Source organism: Lepus europaeus, chromosome 20, assembly GCF_033115175.1.
Source record: "Lepus europaeus isolate LE1 chromosome 20, mLepTim1.pri, whole genome shotgun sequence".
In the NCBI taxonomy this organism is placed as follows: domain Eukaryota; kingdom Metazoa; phylum Chordata; class Mammalia; order Lagomorpha; family Leporidae; genus Lepus; species Lepus europaeus.
The window spans coordinates 44,931,500-44,948,772 of NC_084846.1; the positions used below are offsets into that span (position 1 = coordinate 44,931,500).

Here is a 17,273-nt window from a genome sequence, read left to right on the forward strand (position 1 = left end):
CCAGGAATTCCATCCATCCATGTCTCCCATGTGGGTGGCAGAGGCCCAAGTACTTGCGCCATCATATGCTATCTTCTCAGGTATATTAACAGGAAGCTGGCGCTGAAACCAGGCATTCAGTTATGGGATGCTGGCATTGCAAGCTGCGCCACAGCACCTGACTTTTTTCAACCATTTCTAAGCTCTAATTCAAAAGAAACCTTATCAGTTTTTCTCAACACCACGTTTCTGCAGACGCTTTTGCCTAACCAGCTGCTGAATGAACAAATGAAGGCATGAGTGTATGAAGGGAGGGATGGATGAATCATAGGTATAGGGTGTTTCTGGTGCCCAGGCGGGACAAGATATGCTATGGAGTGCAGTACATGAGAACTGGGCCTCAGAGCAAAAGCATGATTGGAAATATTTTCATGTCTCCTCCTCATTCTAAGTAGGGATCAGCTCATAGGAGCCATAAGGAGGGAGATTTTCACATCACAATTTCATCCATAGAAGAGCTACTCAAAAGTGAAATGAACTGCTATTGCAGTAATTATTTCTCTGTTTCTGGAAGCATTCAAGAGCCAGCTAGATGATCATTTGCCAGGAGTGTTGTGGGGGAGGAGGAGATCAGTGTAATTAGAAAGGGTTGGTCCTGATGGTGTCTGTAGTGTATTCCTGCCCTCTCAATCCTTGATGCCAGGTACTTTTTCTTCTGTTGAAATCAAAGTGTCATTCGCATCCTTTGCGTTTTCTTTTTCTTCCTGTAAATACGCTGTTGACTGATGTTTCTCTGCTTCCTTCCAATGATAATATAGATGAGGTCTTGTCTGAAAACTTCCTGGACTATAAGAACCGTGGAGTCAATGGTTCTCATCGGGGCCAGATCATCTGGAAGATTGATGCCAGCTCTTACTTTGTGGAACGTGAGTACTTAAACCATTGTTGTTCAACAGATATGGATGAAACAGAATTCAATTGCTTTGTTCTTTGTACTGTTGCTTTACCCCTACTTAGAAGTGTGTCATGTGAAAGAGATGTAGATTTATGTTCTTGAACCTGATTTGGGAGTAAATACAGCTTTAGTAAATGGTATATACTACAGATCTCTTACATTTCAGTTCGAACAAAAAGGATAAAAACATCATTAGCAATGATTGTTAGACACAATAGTTGCATACACTAATTTATCTTGCAAGTTTAGTAAAAGTTTTTATGACTTACTACACATTCATTTTCTTCTTAGGGTTCCAATTAATTGAGAAATAGACCACAATGTAGGGTCAACATACAGGAGCAGCTCTCAGTGCTGTGAGAACAAGCACAACTGGCAAGCTTTTATCTTTATACAGTCATTAAGGGATGACTTAGTGAATCATTAGGGAATGATTGAAGTTGCCCAGGTACTAAGTATTAAGGAAAGGAAGTTGGTGAGTGAGAATTTCAATATGCCTAACTAAAAGTCAAGGGCCCATGATCAAATTCTATGTAGTCATCTCCCCTCCACACTTTCATAGTATGAGATCTCCTGATTTTTTTCCTCATTGGCATGAACCAACACAAAAGAAGTGGGATTTGTGTTATAACCCAGCAATAGTGCCATTTCCTCCAAGGGCATTTGTAAAAAGATTTCTTTGGTATACAACACATTTCCTGTATATTTATCTCAAGGAACAAACCATTTCATATAATTATCTTCATTCTTAGTATGGATACACACCTTAAATATTATTAGAGAGGCATTAACATGAAAAACCAGCTCATTAAAATATATATTCTCATAATTAAGTGAAAGCATATTCAAACGTGGTCAAGAAGCAGTGTGGTATTAAAAAAAACAAATTGCTTGCAAAAGGCATATTGAAAATAACTGACGGCTAAACACTTCAGAAAAATGACATTTTTAAATATTCTTGTGCAAAGTTGAGAAGATTCCAATCCTCAATATACCTCTTAGATTAACAGCATCTTAGTATTTTTGGAAAAATAGATGAAAGTAAAATGGAAAGGGTAGACATTTATATTTTGAAAATATATAAAATGTGTTAAGAATATATTATTCTATTCTAATGTAATATAATTTGCCAAAAGTAAAAATTTATCAAAACAACACAATTGAGTTTACAAATGATTAGAATCTTAACTGAGGTCATGCATATAAATCAAATTAATCAAAGCATTATAAAGAATTATAGAGTCAGAATGCATTAAAATTATAATATGCTATATAAATTATATTTTAATGTGCAATAATTTACATTTTCAAAAATGTATGATTGGAAAAGTGTGACATTAACACATAGGATGGATGTTCAAATGCTCTGATGTGTGCTGTCCTTAGTTAATACATCAAAGCAACAAAGGCCTCTCACTATAATGAAACTGCAGAATCCAGGCCATTATCCAGAGGTTAACAGAAGTTTTTGTGATGTACCCAGAATAAGACTCTTTGTATTTCTCAGTGGTGAGTAATACACATATCATTGTAATGGGTAAATTATAGTCTTTAAAATTAAAAATGATTTTACCAACATCAAACATTGGCCAGATTTTAAATACTAATTATTTTTTCTACCTGAGGATTAAATTAAAATAACAAAAATAGAATAAAATTTCCCTTTTATTTTTGTTTTTCATTTTTCTCTTTATATTTTTCTCTGATTATTTCTTCTCATGAGAGTAGACCTATATTGTGGATGACCTGGAGTCTATTATATTCTAAGAGCACATTTCTTTGGGTTATGATTCAATTTAGAAATAGGTAATTGCTATTGATTTACACAATGTCTTAAATTATCTGACTAAATAAGATTTTGAAAGTACTTCCAAATTAGGAGTATTTTAAAGAAATATTTTTTGTACTCTCCAAGGGGGTTGCATATGTAATAAATACTGAATAAAATACAAGGAGACTTCAAAAAATTTATGGAAAATATGTATTTTATTTTAATTCTATTTTTCTACAAACTTTATGAACTCCCCTCATGGAGTGTGAATCATTTGCTATGTTTTGGCATAGTTTTTTCCCCACTGGACAACTTGCTATTTGACCATAGTATAATTGCTATGAGATGAGAATTAAAAAGATGCAGATTTTTACCGTGACAGAAGAAAGAAGGGATGAAGCTTTAACTTTGCTCATTCTGACAAAATCTTACAGTGTTCTGCACAGACCTTCCACAAACTGGAACCACTGAAAAAGGGCAGGGGTGCGTGATGATATGTGGCCGGAGGAGGGTCCTGACTGCTCACTGCCATTGGATCCAGGGGGTCTCCATGGGCCTCTCCTGTGCATCAGGGCTCTCCCCCACCTGCTGCCTCCCTGTGCCCCAGGCAGTTCACAGTACCCTGAGGATCTGGGGCATTTGAGTCCTGAAATGGTGGAACCAGGCTGGAGTTTCTGCTGATTCTGGCAATTAGATAAGATTCTTGTAAGAAAGGGAATGAAATGAGAGGTGAACTTGGGAGCAGGAGCAATTTTCAAACTTGCACCCACTGAGAGGAGGAGGAAGCAGCCCTGCCTGTCTTGGCTGTTTCCTGTTGCCCAGCCATGGGTGGACTTCTCTTTCGTGACAATGCCAAGCTGTCTGCAGAAGCCCTAAGAGTGGATAATGATCACAAAATGCCAGGCATTCCTGAGGCCCCAGGAAAGGGCTGAAGTCACAGCACAAGCCTCAGCCACCCCCCATCCTGTAGCCAGCACAGCGACTGACGCCACCAGTGCTGGGAAGTGGAAAGTAGGGGACCTGCTACCTTTGGGGACCCTGGAAAATGTGGGACTCTCCCTAGCAGTTGGACCACTGAGCTGTGCCTGGCTTACAGGAAATGTGAGGACAATACCAATGGAAGACTCTGGAAAACAAGTCTGACAATGTTGTATTCATAGAGTAACTCAATCATTAATTTTAATATGTGCAGCTAGGCTCAGCTGGCCGGTCTGAAGACTTCCAGGAGATAGCATTGTTCTTGTCCTACATTACGTGCTTCTATCAGAAGTTGTTCAACATCAGGACTTGCCTTGCCCAGAACCCAATGAGATGAGGGAATTCTAACGAGAGAGCATCTTTGTATCTCAGGGGCAAACCTGCGGAGTATCTCCCAGCTCATCAAATCCCAGTGGGAAGAACTGACCTCTGATTTCAGCCCAAAGAGACCACTCCCAAAGGGGCCTCCTTCCCCCACCCACATAGTGTTCTCATCTCTGGCACGGGCAACTGCCCTCTGCACAGCTCTTGGATGTAAAGAAGAAACTGGAGTGATTTTTCCTTTCTGTGCTTGCCTTAGCATCCTGGCCCCTTCTCATCTACCTCGCAAGTTAGTCCAAGTCAACCCCTTCCCCACCTCTTCTCTTGCTTCCCGGGTGGAAATCTGACCTGGATTCCCACACGGATTACAGCCTGCTCCCAAGTGCTCCCAGCATTTGTCAGTCATCCATCACACGCCGTTTCAGATCATTGTTTTCTCGTCTTTCCATCGCCTCATCAGTCTTACTCAGTTAGGCTGCTATAACAAAATACCTTAGACTGGGGAACCTATAAATAATAGAAATAGATTTTTCACACTTCTGGAGGTTGGGAAGTCCCAGATCAAAGTGCCAGCAGGTTTGGTGAGGGCTTTTTCTGCTTCAGAAACGGTGCCGTCTTGCTGTGTCCACACTTGGTGGAAGCAGCCAATGGAGCCAGTGCATTCTTTTCAACTTCTTTTATAAGGCATGAATCCTGTCCATGAAGGTAGAGCCCTACGATGCGATCACCTCCCACAGGCCCCACCTCTTAATATGATCCTATTGGTGACTAAATTTCAGTGTCTGAATTGTAGGGACCATAGCATCTTCCCAGATTAAAAAAAAAAAAATCCAAAAATCCATGGCTACCAATGATATGTAACAGCAAATCTAAGCAACTCATCTTTCTGTTAAATTCCTAATGACACTTCCTTGATGTGGTGAGCTGAGATGTACCCAGATGGGAGCTGTCAGAATTTGCCTCCTTGTCCTGAACTTCAGCTTGGCTTCTCAGGCAGTGAGATTCCTGTAGTGGCTTGTAGGCGCAGCATCCCCCTAGCCTGCTCCCTTGGGCTCAGGTTGTTTCTTTGTCTATAAAATGACAGCAATGCCTGTCTCCCCAGGTGACTTCATGCAGATTAACTGGGAAAACACAGCAGCATATCTGGGATAGCAAGTGCTCAATACATACCAGTCAGTTTTCTGGCTTTGAACTAGGGATTGCAGGGGCAGCTCCAAGAGGCGTTAGGAAGATTCACTGAGCTTCCAATTCTGCTCTAGAAACAGACATCTTGGCACCTTGGTGACAGCTGTGACTTTAATGGTTTATGCGGAGAGTTCTCCATGGGGAAGTCCTTCTTCTACACAATAAGCATTTGGGCCTTAGGCTCTCAGCTCTTGAGAAGTTAGGTCGACTTGCAGAGGAGGCTTAACATTCACCTGTGCAACATGAAGCTGTGACAATAGACGATACAGTTTCATAGGTTTCCTGCTAGGAGCAAGTATGACTCCATGTAAATTTTTGCATGTTAACGGAAATTTATATTATTGTTTCATCTTATTTTTGTTCTGTAACTCCATGGAAACCAGAACTATCCCCACTGTCCACCGGATTAATATTATGCTAAAGTGAAATCTTGGTTTAAACCACACAGTGCCACACTCATGAAGTAATTTCAGTATTGCTTATGTTCTTACGCTTCTTAAATTTAGAGGTAAGACTGTGTGGCTCCCAGTGATGCTCCTGAAGCCTCTCTTCCTCTTTTGGTGGTATCCTTTCAGCATGCAATGGCCCTGGTGTCCCTCCCACCAAAGTGTCTCCAGAAAGCACATTTGCTCATATCTCTCACTCATGCTGGACTTCCCTTCCTCATTTCCTTCAAAGTTTGCTTACAAAGCCTAAAAGAAGTAATGTGGCTTACAGAGAAGACCCCTGGGATGGTAGTGAAGGGGACCCAAGCCTCCAAATCCACACTCAAATCCACACTCACTCACTCTTTAGCAGACCAGCGTCAAAGGGTTGGCAATACTAATGCAGTAATAATTCTGTCCCTTTGGTGTTGCTATATCTCACGTGATATTGTGTATTTTATATCATGCATCTTGTATGTTGATGGAATGTAGGAAGAACACAAAAGCAAAGAAAGTTGAGTGGAGCTGGATAGAGATGGCTTTTTGGAGGCGGAAGCTTAATAGAAGGGCAAGATTGAAAAGCATGGCACAGAGAGGCATAACCAGAGCTCCACAGATAGGATGCTCCAAGCTGTGTGAAAGGAAACAGAGTTGTGACAGGTGGGAATTTAGGACAAAGCTGAGGATTCTGTGAATGATCGTGGCATTTAGAATTCATGCAGTGTAAAAAAACCACTTAATACTTTTTAATTTTAGGATGATGTGATGAAAATAGGTTTGGAACTATCCATGTGAGAAAATGTATGGGAAGCTTAACCACATTCCATCATCCCAGCTGTGCTTGCAATGTGGGACAGGAGGGCAGAAAGAGGCCTGTGATGAGGCTGTGGTGACCAGCTGGGCTGTACTGGGCTGTCAGATGCCAACCTGAATGTGCAGTGATTCCGACGGAGCCGGGCCAGTGAGATGACAGTGAAGGGGTCCACATGGTTAAGACAGGTGTAGGAGTGAGGAGACATGGCAGGTGCCTCCTGAGGCCACCCAATGTGAGGAGACATACTGATGTGTTCAATCACTCCTTACCAAGTCTGATAACACAACTGACTGTCAAGCCATAGAGGTCTCAGTATCTCAGATTAAATAACAAAGGGTGACTGGTGTCATTACAGAAAACATCCAGGAAGATATAACCAAAGCGTTCAATTCCGATTCACAGCAATAGAAAATGATGCACTGGCTTCTATTTGGACAGATGTCAGAGTCTCCCAGGAGGGGAAAACTCTTATGAACAACAAATACCCAGTTAAAGCCCTATGAATCCCTATTTAGGTTTTTCTCAGAGTAACCCTGGTGGCCATGCCAGTGGGAGAACTTGCAAACACACCTCCTCCAAATGCAAAAGTGAAGGTTGGGTCGGTACCTACCAAGGCTCTCAAGTTTTACTATGGAAACAGGGAGGCAGGCAAGATACTTCTTACTGTGCCCAGGGTGAAATACTCTGAAGAGGAGCACCTAACATGACTTTGGGGTAAGGCCCTCATCTCTACCCATGGGTAGCAGGAGCTAGAAGGTTAACTTGGCCATCAAGAAGGGAGTAATGGCTGTAGGTACTGAGTGGTACAGGAACGAAAGCACCTGCCAAGGCACAAAGGCTAGAGGTGGGGGTGGCGTCAGGCTGGAGTAGGTGAGACAGAGTTGAACAAGATTCTGGGAAATGAAGCTAGGGTCACAGGTTATAGGTGACTTAGATATGGGCATACAGAACACAGAGAACTGTTAAAACATTCTCCATAGGGGGCCAGTGTTGTGGCGTAGCAAGTAAAGCCACCTCCTGCGATGCCAGCATCCCATATGGATGCCAGTTTGTGTCTGAACTGTTTCACTTATGATCCAACTCCTTGCCAATAACCTTGGAAAAGCATTGGAAGATGGCTCAATTGTTTGGGTCCCTGCCACCCACATGGGATACCTGATTGAAGCTCCTGGCTCCTGGCTCTTGGCTTTGGCCTGACCAAACCCTAGCTATGTGGCCATCTAAGGAGTAAACCAGTAGAAGGAAGATATCTCTCCTTCCCACCCTCCCTCCTTCTCTCTCTCTCTAAATCTTCCAAATAAATAAATAAATTTTATAAAACAACAATTTATGTAGAAAATTTTCTTGATTAAATTTTCATTCTAGAAATTTGACCCTAGAAGCAGTATGGAAAGTGGACTTTAGGGTTCTAATACTGAAGGGCCTAGACAACCAAAAAGCACATGGAACAAAAACAGTTGATAAATAAGACCACTTTGAGAAAAATGGAAGAGGATGAATTAGGAGGTAAGATCAGAGCAGGTCTGGATGTGAGCAAGGGGGAAGAGGGAGAGTCAGCCTGCCTCTGCAGCACATTCCCCGACACTGAGGAGATGGAACAGGGGGTGCTGTGCGGAGTTAAGGCAGCGAGTTCAGGGGCAAGTGTCTGTGGACTGGAAGGGCACAGCAGGAGCTCCCTGGATACGAGGCACTCAAGGGAAAGCTCTGGCTTAGAAATAAGGGGTGGAGGCCGGCACCACAGCACTTGGCTAATCCTCCACCTGCGGCACCAGCACCCCAGGTTCTAGTCCCGGTTGGGGTGCCGGATTCTGTCCCTGTTGCTCCTCTTCCAGTCCAGCTCTCTGCTGTGGCCCAGGAGTGCAGTGGAGGATGGCCAAGTACTTGGGCCCTGTACCCGCATGGGAGACAAGGAGGAAGCACCTGGTTCCTGGCTTCGGATCGGCACAGCGCACTGGCTGTAGCAGCCATTTGGGAGGTGATCCAACGGAAAAAGGAAGACCTTTCTCTCTCTCTCTCTCTCTCTGTAACTCTGCCTGTCAAAAGAAAAAGAAAAAAAAGAAATAAGGGGTGGAAAGGAACAAGCCTGTGGAGTTTGAAGTGAGGGATGAGGGATTTTGTTTCAGGAGAATTTATCAGTGTTTCTCAAAGGAGAAATTGCAGGAGATCCACTGGGGGTAGATGCTGGGAGGACAGATCCTACAACCAAGAGCTTTTATTCTTGGTAAGCATCCCATGTCATTCAGATATACCCTTAAATGGAAAGATGACTGATGAAGGCTGTGAGATGGGAAGGGCGGAAGAGGAAGGGGAGGAGTAAAGTGTAGCAAATTAACTTCCGCTGCACACCCTTTAATTCTCCTCCCATTTGAGGCAGGGTGATGGCATGTCCCCTCTCCCAAAGCTGGGATGGACTCTGTGCTCGTGTGCTGGTTTCCACACTGAAGCAATAAAACTGTGCCAGCTTCCACATCAAGATACTGGAAATTTCCACCTTCTACCTCTTGGAATACTCACTCACGGAGCCCTGAGACATCTGTGCTATGTGAATCCCCAGCTGGCCACATGAGAGGCTGCATGGGGTCCATGCTGGCCAGGCCCAGCTGTTCCAATCATCCCCACCCTGGAAAGAGGCCACATCAGAGGCCTAGCACCATCTGCTATTAATTACAGCAGCCTGCAAGAAGCAGAGAGTCGCCCAATTGAGCTCATACCTAACAGAACTTTGAGAGATAATAATAAAATGCTATTTTAAGCTAAGTTTTTGTCTTGATTTTTTATGCAGCTGTAGTAATCAGAACATGGGGAAACCAAAGAAGAGCCCTGGAATTCAGGGGAGGGGAAGCCATAAAAGGGGTGTCATCACCTAGCCTGCTCAATGCCATGAGAGGGCTCCCTTGAGGGCAATCGCATGGGGTGTGGTCCTTTATCAAGGTAATTCACTGGGGTGAATAGTGCAGGCTGAAGAGGGAGGCAACCTGTTCTTCTTGACTTACTGACATTTTCCTGGTTTGGGTACTGAAAGGCCTGTGTCCCGTTATTGCAGGACTGTGTAATTCTAGCCATTTGGGTTTGTGTTGGGTGAATGTGAAGAGACACATGGACAAACAAGGGTGCACAGAGAAGCAAAGTTTATCGAAGCAAAGGAAAGCTCCCTCAGTGGGAGGGGGTCCCTGAGCAGAGATACCACTAAGGGGAGATTTCTAGGGGCTTATAGTCTTTTGGGATATGAGGAAGTTTGTACAGGTTTTGTAAACATGTTGTTTAGTCACTGAAGGCCTTCTTGTACCCAGGGGTTAATATCTGGAGCTGGACAGGAGCTGTAACCACCTCTTGTTTTCTTTTCAGTTTTTGTATCTTGTTTTTGAGTAGTGAGAGTGTTTTGTTCTGGCTGTATCCCTCTGCCTCCCTCTGCATGTCAGACTGGGATCTCTTGGGCCCTTTGTGTCCCTGACTGTGTACCTAGGGTTCCACCTTAGCTGTCTCCTACCTATCTATACTCTCTCTGAGGAGGTATCTCTAACTGCTGTTAGAGAGCATGAGTAAAAGCCACTCCAGCTGCTTCATGCTGGCAAGGGGCGGGGAGGAGGGTCTTCAGAGAGAAATAGCCCTCAGAGCTGTCTGTCTCTAGAGGAGCTATGTTCTCAGCCAGCCGTGGCTGTGCAGACTTCCACACAGCCATGGGGGATGTGTCCACTCTGGATTCACATCCCGTTGGCTCTGGAGTGTCATACATAGGACAGTTAAATATATTATAGAGAATCAGGCCATCCTGTGTTCTGGACTTGTTAGATACAGGAACCAAATTTAAAATAATTCCCTTCTACACTCATCCATCCTCATCTCCCACAGCATTTAACTTCCACAAACCATCCAACACACTTTTTTTTTTCATTTTTATTTCAAGAATACGTTGTTTTGGGGCCGGCGCCAGCATCCCATATGGGTGCCGGGTTCTAGTCCTGGTTGCTCCTCTTCCAGTCCAGCTCTTTGCTGTGGCCTGGGAAAGCAGTGGAGGATGGCCCAAGTCCTTGGGCCCTGCACCCGCATGGGAGACCAGGAGAAGCACCTGGCTGCTGGCTTCAGATCGGCGCAGCGCTGGCAGTAGCGGCCATTTGGGGAGTGAACCAACGGAAAGAAGACCTTTCTCTCTGTCTCTCTCTCTCACTAACTCTGCCTGTATAATAATAATAATAAAGAATATGTTGTTTTAATATTTAAGAATCTCCACAACTGTTTCCTAATCTCTCATAGCATTTAACTCCCTATAATGTCTACAACATACTTTTCCCTTCATTTTTATATTTCTTAATCTCTCTCTCTCAAGAATACATTCTCTTACAGCTTTCTCCACGACTTTTTTTTTCTTTAACCTATTGGTTCCTTTAATTTATACCCTGAAACAGTCCTCTAACACCTCTGAATTAAGAGAAAACCATCTTTTATAGCATTTTAACACATAGTTCCCTTAAAGCAATTCCTGGGTAGAGGGTGGCAGCATTCTGATGCTGCCCCTACCTGCAACACTGATAGCCCATATGGACACTGGTTTGAGTCCTAGCTGCTCCACTTCTAATCCAGGTCCCTGTTAATGCTCCTGGGAAAGCAGCAGACAATGGCCCAAGTACTTGGACCCCTGACACCCATGTAGGAGCACCAGATGGAGTTCTAGACCCCTGGTTTGGGGAGCGAACCAGTGGACAGAAGATCTCTCTCTCTCTCTCTCTCTGTAACTCTTTCAAGTCAAAGTAAGTAAATCTTTACAAAAAATAAAACTGGATCAAATAGTTTCTGTTTTTGACCCCAGGAAGATGGTGTTACTTGGGAAAAACAGACCCAACACCTGGAAAGGTTTTATCCTAAGGCTATAATCTGAGAGGTGTTAACTGTGGACTTAGACCTTCAGGTAGAATCTCCCAAGATAGAGGGAGCAAGCATCAACAACCAGTGTAAGAGGATTTGAACCACTGAAAGGCAGTTAGAGACTAGGGTCAAATAAAGGCTAACTGTGTCACTGTGCCATTAGGAGAGAGAAGCACATGAATAAAAAGATAAAAAGAACTAGCATCCTGAGTAGGGGTGCCAGTCCCAGACTGACTGCGCTTGGATGATGGACTGAGGCATAATGTATAAAGCGAAGCCCCGTACCTTTTAAAAGAGGAGTTGAATCCTTCAGTGGCTTGACGAGAGTTTTTGCCTTCTTTGATGTGTCAGATTACCCTCTAGGACTGTGTCTGCGGCTGGCTCAGAAACCTAGGTCTTTACTCTGGATCCGTGGATCCAGGAATCCAATCTGAGCACTTTTACTGCAGTGGGAGCAGACAAAATTGCCAGGTGGAGTCCCTCCCAAGTCTCTGATAGTGAAGGGGAGTGACGAGTGCGAGTTTTGACTAACACCAAGTCTCCAAGGTTGAATCTGAGGACCCATAATTCTGAGATGTTTTTCTGGAAATTGTTGAAGAACCTGCTGAAATTTGGCCAGAGCCATGACTGACCCGGTGAGGCAACAGGGTAATCCAGTGCAAATGTGTTGTTTGGGATAACTTTTTCAGATATTTCTTGAGGGTGTCATTGGTCTTCCCAATCTTTTTGGAAGACTGAGGTCTGTAGGCACAATGAAGATGGCTTGAAAAGGGAGCCATTGTCACTTTGTAGGCTTTAGAGAAAGCCTGGATCTCTCCCAGAAGTGTGGGGCTCTCCAGTAGGATGAGGAAGGCTTGATTAAAAAAACAAGTTTTCCCAATTACAGCTTAGGGATTGGAGAAATATCTAATTAGGGGCTTTCCTGAGATGCCTCTCACAGTCCTGCTAAGGGAAGAGGGGAGGTCTGGATTTGAGAGAATGAGAAAAAAGGAAGCTCCAGTATTTGGGAGGAAGTCAACCTCTTTCCCTTCAGCAGCTAGGGCCACCCAGGGCTCCTGGACGCTGATGGTCTGGGTGCTAGGAGCCTGCAGGAAAAGCCCCAGGCCCCTTCAGTCCTGTTGGGTCATCCAAGGAGGGGGCCCAACCTCAGATGCCTTGGTCTTTAGGACAAGTCCTTCCTCCAGTTATCCCCAGTGCAAATAGAACAGGGCCATGGTGGTTGTTTGTTTGTTTGTTTGTTTGTTTGCTGGTGACAGAGATGTGGACTTTCCCTCTAAAAATGTCCCATCTGACCACACTCAAGCACTTTGGAGACCCCTGGGGACCCTCAGGTCAGTGTTGCTGTAGGACTGCTAGCAGATCTGTGACCTTTAGGTCCTTTCTTATCTCCTCTCTCTTGTTGGTGGGTCTCCTCCTGGTCCCAATTGTGAAAAACCAAAGTGGTGACCTCAAGAGGTTTTCCAGTGTTTGAAGCTTTCTTCTAGTATCTGAGGATGACTGAATAATAAATTTACCCTTTAGGATTGCCTGCCCTTCCACTGGGTTAGGAGGTAGGGAGGTATGTTTGACTAAAGCCTTTCTCAGTCTCTCTGAGAAGTCCAGGAGATACAGACTGAGTACCAGGCTCCTGAGTTTGGTGGATTTAGCCCCCGCTGTTGAGGGCATTTGAAGAGTGAATCAGGCCAGCACCGCGACTCACTAGGCTAATCCTCCACCTGTGGCGCCGGCACACCAGGTTCTAGTCCCGGTCGGGGCGCTGGATTCTGTCGTGGTTGCCCCTCTTCCAGTCCGGCTCTCTGCTGTGGCCTGGGAGTGCAGTGGAGGATGGCCCAGGTCCTTGGGCCCTGCACCCGCATGGGAGACCAGGAGGAAGCACCTGGCTCCTGCCTTCGGATCAGCGCGGTGCGCTGGCTGTAGCGCGCCGGCAGTAGCGGCCACTGAGGGGTGAACCAACAGAAAAAGGAAGACTTTTCTCTCTTTCTCTCTCACTGAACACTCTTCCTGTCAAAAAAAAAAAAAAAAAAAGACAACGACTCTGGCTGAATAGAAATTGGCAGAGGAAGAGGGAGAGGTTACAGGACAACCTTGGGCCCTTTGTACCCCTGACTATTTGCCTAGGGTTGCATCTTAGCTATCTGTTGTCTCTATTTCTAGCAAATCATGCAGGTCTGGGCACACCACGGTGGTTAGTGATGCCCTAGTGAATCTGCCATGGTCCAGAAGCAGCAGAGTGTACAACATCCCCTCTAGGAAGTCCGGTTATGAGAGTGGCTCCAAGAAGGTGGCAACATGAGATGTAGGATCAAAGGGAGGTCTTTTAAAGGTCAGGGTGGGCTTGACCATGTGTCTAGACTGAGGAGAAGGTGCCATACAAGTGGCCATTTTTTGGCAAGGATGTTTCAGCATTTTACATTAATCCAATGAGAACACCATGAGGAGGGCGCCATTGTTATTGTAGGTGGTGAGAAAATGTAGTCTCTCCAAGGCGTGGTAGACTACCTGGGGTCCAGAGCTGGTGAATGAGGGAACTGGGATTTGAGCACAGGCTGAGCTGTGTGTGCTTGTCGGCACCAGAGAAGAGCCTGTGGGGATGTCAGAGAGGGAGGACATTGAAAAGCAGTTTGATGGAGTGAAGCTGTGACTGAGAAGGAAAGTTGATCGGGAGAATAACTGGCCAGAGGAGCGTTTCCTGGAAAGTCCTGACCAGCCAGGTGTGGGCTCCCTGGAAGTATGGGTGGGTGGGTGGTGAGGTGCAGGATGGGAATGAAGAGACAGGAAGGAATGTGTTCCTGCTGCCTCCACCACACACCAGTTACTAACAGGAAGGGAGAAAAGAGGGCTCCGGAAGAACTCAGGAGTGATCTTCACCTACCCAGACTTGGTGCAGTAGCATTTGAACTCTACAAAGGAGCAGATATCCTCTGCCCCCTCCAAGCCATTCTATACATAGAACGGATCTTCAGCTCAAGACCCCAGGCTGGCTTGCTGAGGTTTTTCAAATCTCTGTCCCCAGAGAGGGCTTCAACGACATTAGGAGGGGAGTGCTGTGCCTGTTTTGATCTCCACAAGATGGGTACACCAGCAGTGTTCTCTGAAGGGTTGTGGCAGGTGAGGGAAGAGAGGCTAAATTTGGCTGGTGAGTATCTGGGGCAGACAGAGGACACTGATCTAACTAGGATGCCGTGTCTGGACCTGCAGCCTGGTTTGTGAGACAGTGTCTGAAGGGCATGGCAAAGCACAATGGTATCCAATTAGACAGGCACAACAGATGGGAACCAAGGTGGCTAGCTATGGTCATTCCAGGAAAGTGCCCTGTGCCCATCCCTGGGAACCTGTATGTGGGCTGTGGTTTGGGGTAAGGCCACTGCCCTGGGTAAAGAAATCATGACGGGAAGACCAGCAGCTGCACTTCCCTAAGTTCTCCCCATGTGCCAGGTAGCATGCTGAGCATCTGAAATCAAATGCCCCATTTAACCTCCGTGAAAACCTGAGGTGGCAGATTTAATTTTTCCTTTTTGTTGCTGAGGAACCTGAGGGCCAGGAAAATAATACACCTGGAAACAAACGTATGAGGGGACCAGGTTTTGAATCTGGGCATCTGCTCCAGAGCCTGCTCATTGTCACCATGATGCCCTGAGGAGACCAAAGTAGGCCAGTTGTGCTCCCACTACTAAGTGGAGGCCCAGGCAAACTTCTGGTTCTGTGGAGGGTTGGGGTACCACCTGTACAGTACAGAGGGCATTGAAATAGGAGCCATTATTCCTTGGGACTTTTCCTCCCCAGTGGGCATCAGAAGGGGAAGCCAGATATCAGTGTGCTATTACATTCATGAACAGAGGATGTGGTGATAAAATAGATTTAATGGTGAACTCTACCAAAAAGGAGATCCGAAGGGAAGGTTGAAATGGCTAATACCTGTATAGCTTTCCTCCCAGCCAAATAATTTGCTACAAAGTTTATCATTATTATTATTAGAGGTAGAGAAATTGCAGAGAATGGGAGAAAGCATGCCCATCTACTGGTTCACTCCCCAAGCATTCACAACAGTTAGAGTTGGGCTGAGGCTGGAGCCAGGAGCCAAAAGCACAATGCAGGCCTTACAAATGAGTTGTAGCCACTATCATTATTTCCCAGGTCTGCAGTGGTGGGAAGTCAGTAACCAGTAGAATTAGTAGCCAGAGCCAAGAATTGAACCCAGACACTACAAGGTGGAACACGGGCATCTCAACTGCCAGGTTGAACACTTGTTCCCAACTGATTCTGAGCAGGGAGCTCAGTATGACCCACCATGAAAAGCCATAGAGAAAGTCACACTAAAAGAGATTACTCGGGCTTTCAATTATTGCATCTCACCTATATCTAGAATCTCTTCCCTTTCGAAGTATTTGTCATGGATGTTTGAATTCCAACTGTGTATGCATTTATAAAAGTATTATTTATCCCCTAAAGAAATTTAAAAGTTAAAAATCATCTATAATTTAAAAACCTAGATAACAATTTAAAACATTTTTTATTGCTAGTAGCATCTTCCTTAGAGGGGCTTAATTAAATATTTATTCAATTAGTGAACAAGTTAATTAAGACAGTCCTCAATACTCCAGTGCAGGAAGCATGAAGTGCTCAAGACCAATAGTCAATAGGTTGTATGTTTTGCGCAGATGGCCTCTGACCCTAAAGAATCAAGAGTCCCAGATAGAGGAAGAGACCGAAGAAATATGAGTGGAGGTCAGAGGCCAGGTGAGCTCTGGGTACGACCTGGGGAGAGAGCATCAGAGAGCAAGCGGAGGCGACTGACCTAACTTTTTGTAATACAGAGGTTGTAGAGTGGTACCACCTTGGGAAGCAGAAGATCTTGCTGTCCGGGAGGTGGCCCAATGCACACTGGGAATCTGACTAGCCAGGCAGGGAAGAGGATACTGGAGGAGAGACGGGAAGAGCGAGTCTCCTTTTTCCCATGTTTTCCCCAAATTACTTCTCTCTCTTGATTGTTGAGCCTTTCTGCTAAGCCGATGGCCGTGCACAGCTGCAGCTGTTCTTGGTGAGGACAGAGACACATGGAGCATCAGGAATCCCTGCCCATACACCACAAGGTGCCTTCTGCTGCCCTTTGGGTGAGAAGCAGAGGCTTCTGAGTACTTTTTGTGCCTGGGACCAGTTCAGCAGTTTACCCTTAGGACTTTCTGACATCAGCCAAGGCACGTCTCTTGTCAACTGCAAGATCAGCTTCAAGTGATACAGATACATTGTCCACACCCGGGACAACTGGATGGGAATTCAGAGTTGAAACAGCACAAAAATTGACAAAAACTTCTCCCAAATTTTATCAATCCAGGCTTCACTATCATGTATCCTGCTTTCCAAATATTCCAGAATTGACATGGCGCCAAGAATATTGCCACCAACACCCATAAAATATATACAACCCCTCATCCACTGCAATAGTTTATACTGCATGTTTCCCTCTTTCCTAGCAGAACTGGTTTGCAGAAACTGGCGTGTAGGTAGAGCTGCATGGCTGCTGCCAGCTGCGTTTCCTGAGGGAAGTGGGCAGACAAAAAGCAGGAAAGGAAAGGAGACCGCCATCCTTGCTTCAGCTTCACCAGAAGGAGGCTCTTCCAGTTACTAACCAAGCCGATCAGTTTCGAACTCAAACTAGAGAACTTGCCTTGGAAGGGAGGAATTGTGTCATTGTGGCCGCCATACCCCTGGGGGCAATGACATTATAAATGTTGAACCCTCTTCCAAAAAATGGCATAGGAAACCTTTCTTTCTTTATCCGAGGTCAGAAATTTGAAACTATAGACTCAGCCTTTCCTTGCAATTTCTTTTTTTTTTTTTTAAGATTTTATTTATTTAGTTGAGAAGTAGAGTTACAGACAGCAGGAGAAACAGAAAGGTCTTCTATCTGCTGGTTCACTCTCCAAATGGCCTCCATGCCAAAGCTGGGCTGGTCCGAAGTCAGGAGCCAAGAGCTTCTTCCAGGTT

General features: G+C 45.0%; 1 protein-coding gene across 1 annotated transcript in view; it reads left to right on the forward strand.

The window, feature by feature from the left end:
- Positions 1 to 17,273, forward strand: part of HECW1 (HECT, C2 and WW domain containing E3 ubiquitin protein ligase 1) — a 221,318-nt gene that overhangs the window by 10,583 nt on the left and 193,462 nt on the right. Inside the window, exon 2 of the mRNA XM_062178407.1 lies at positions 798 to 905. Within this exon, the coding sequence (XP_062034391.1) occupies positions 798 to 905 (108 nt within the window). The remainder of the gene's footprint in view (positions 1 to 797; positions 906 to 17,273) is intronic.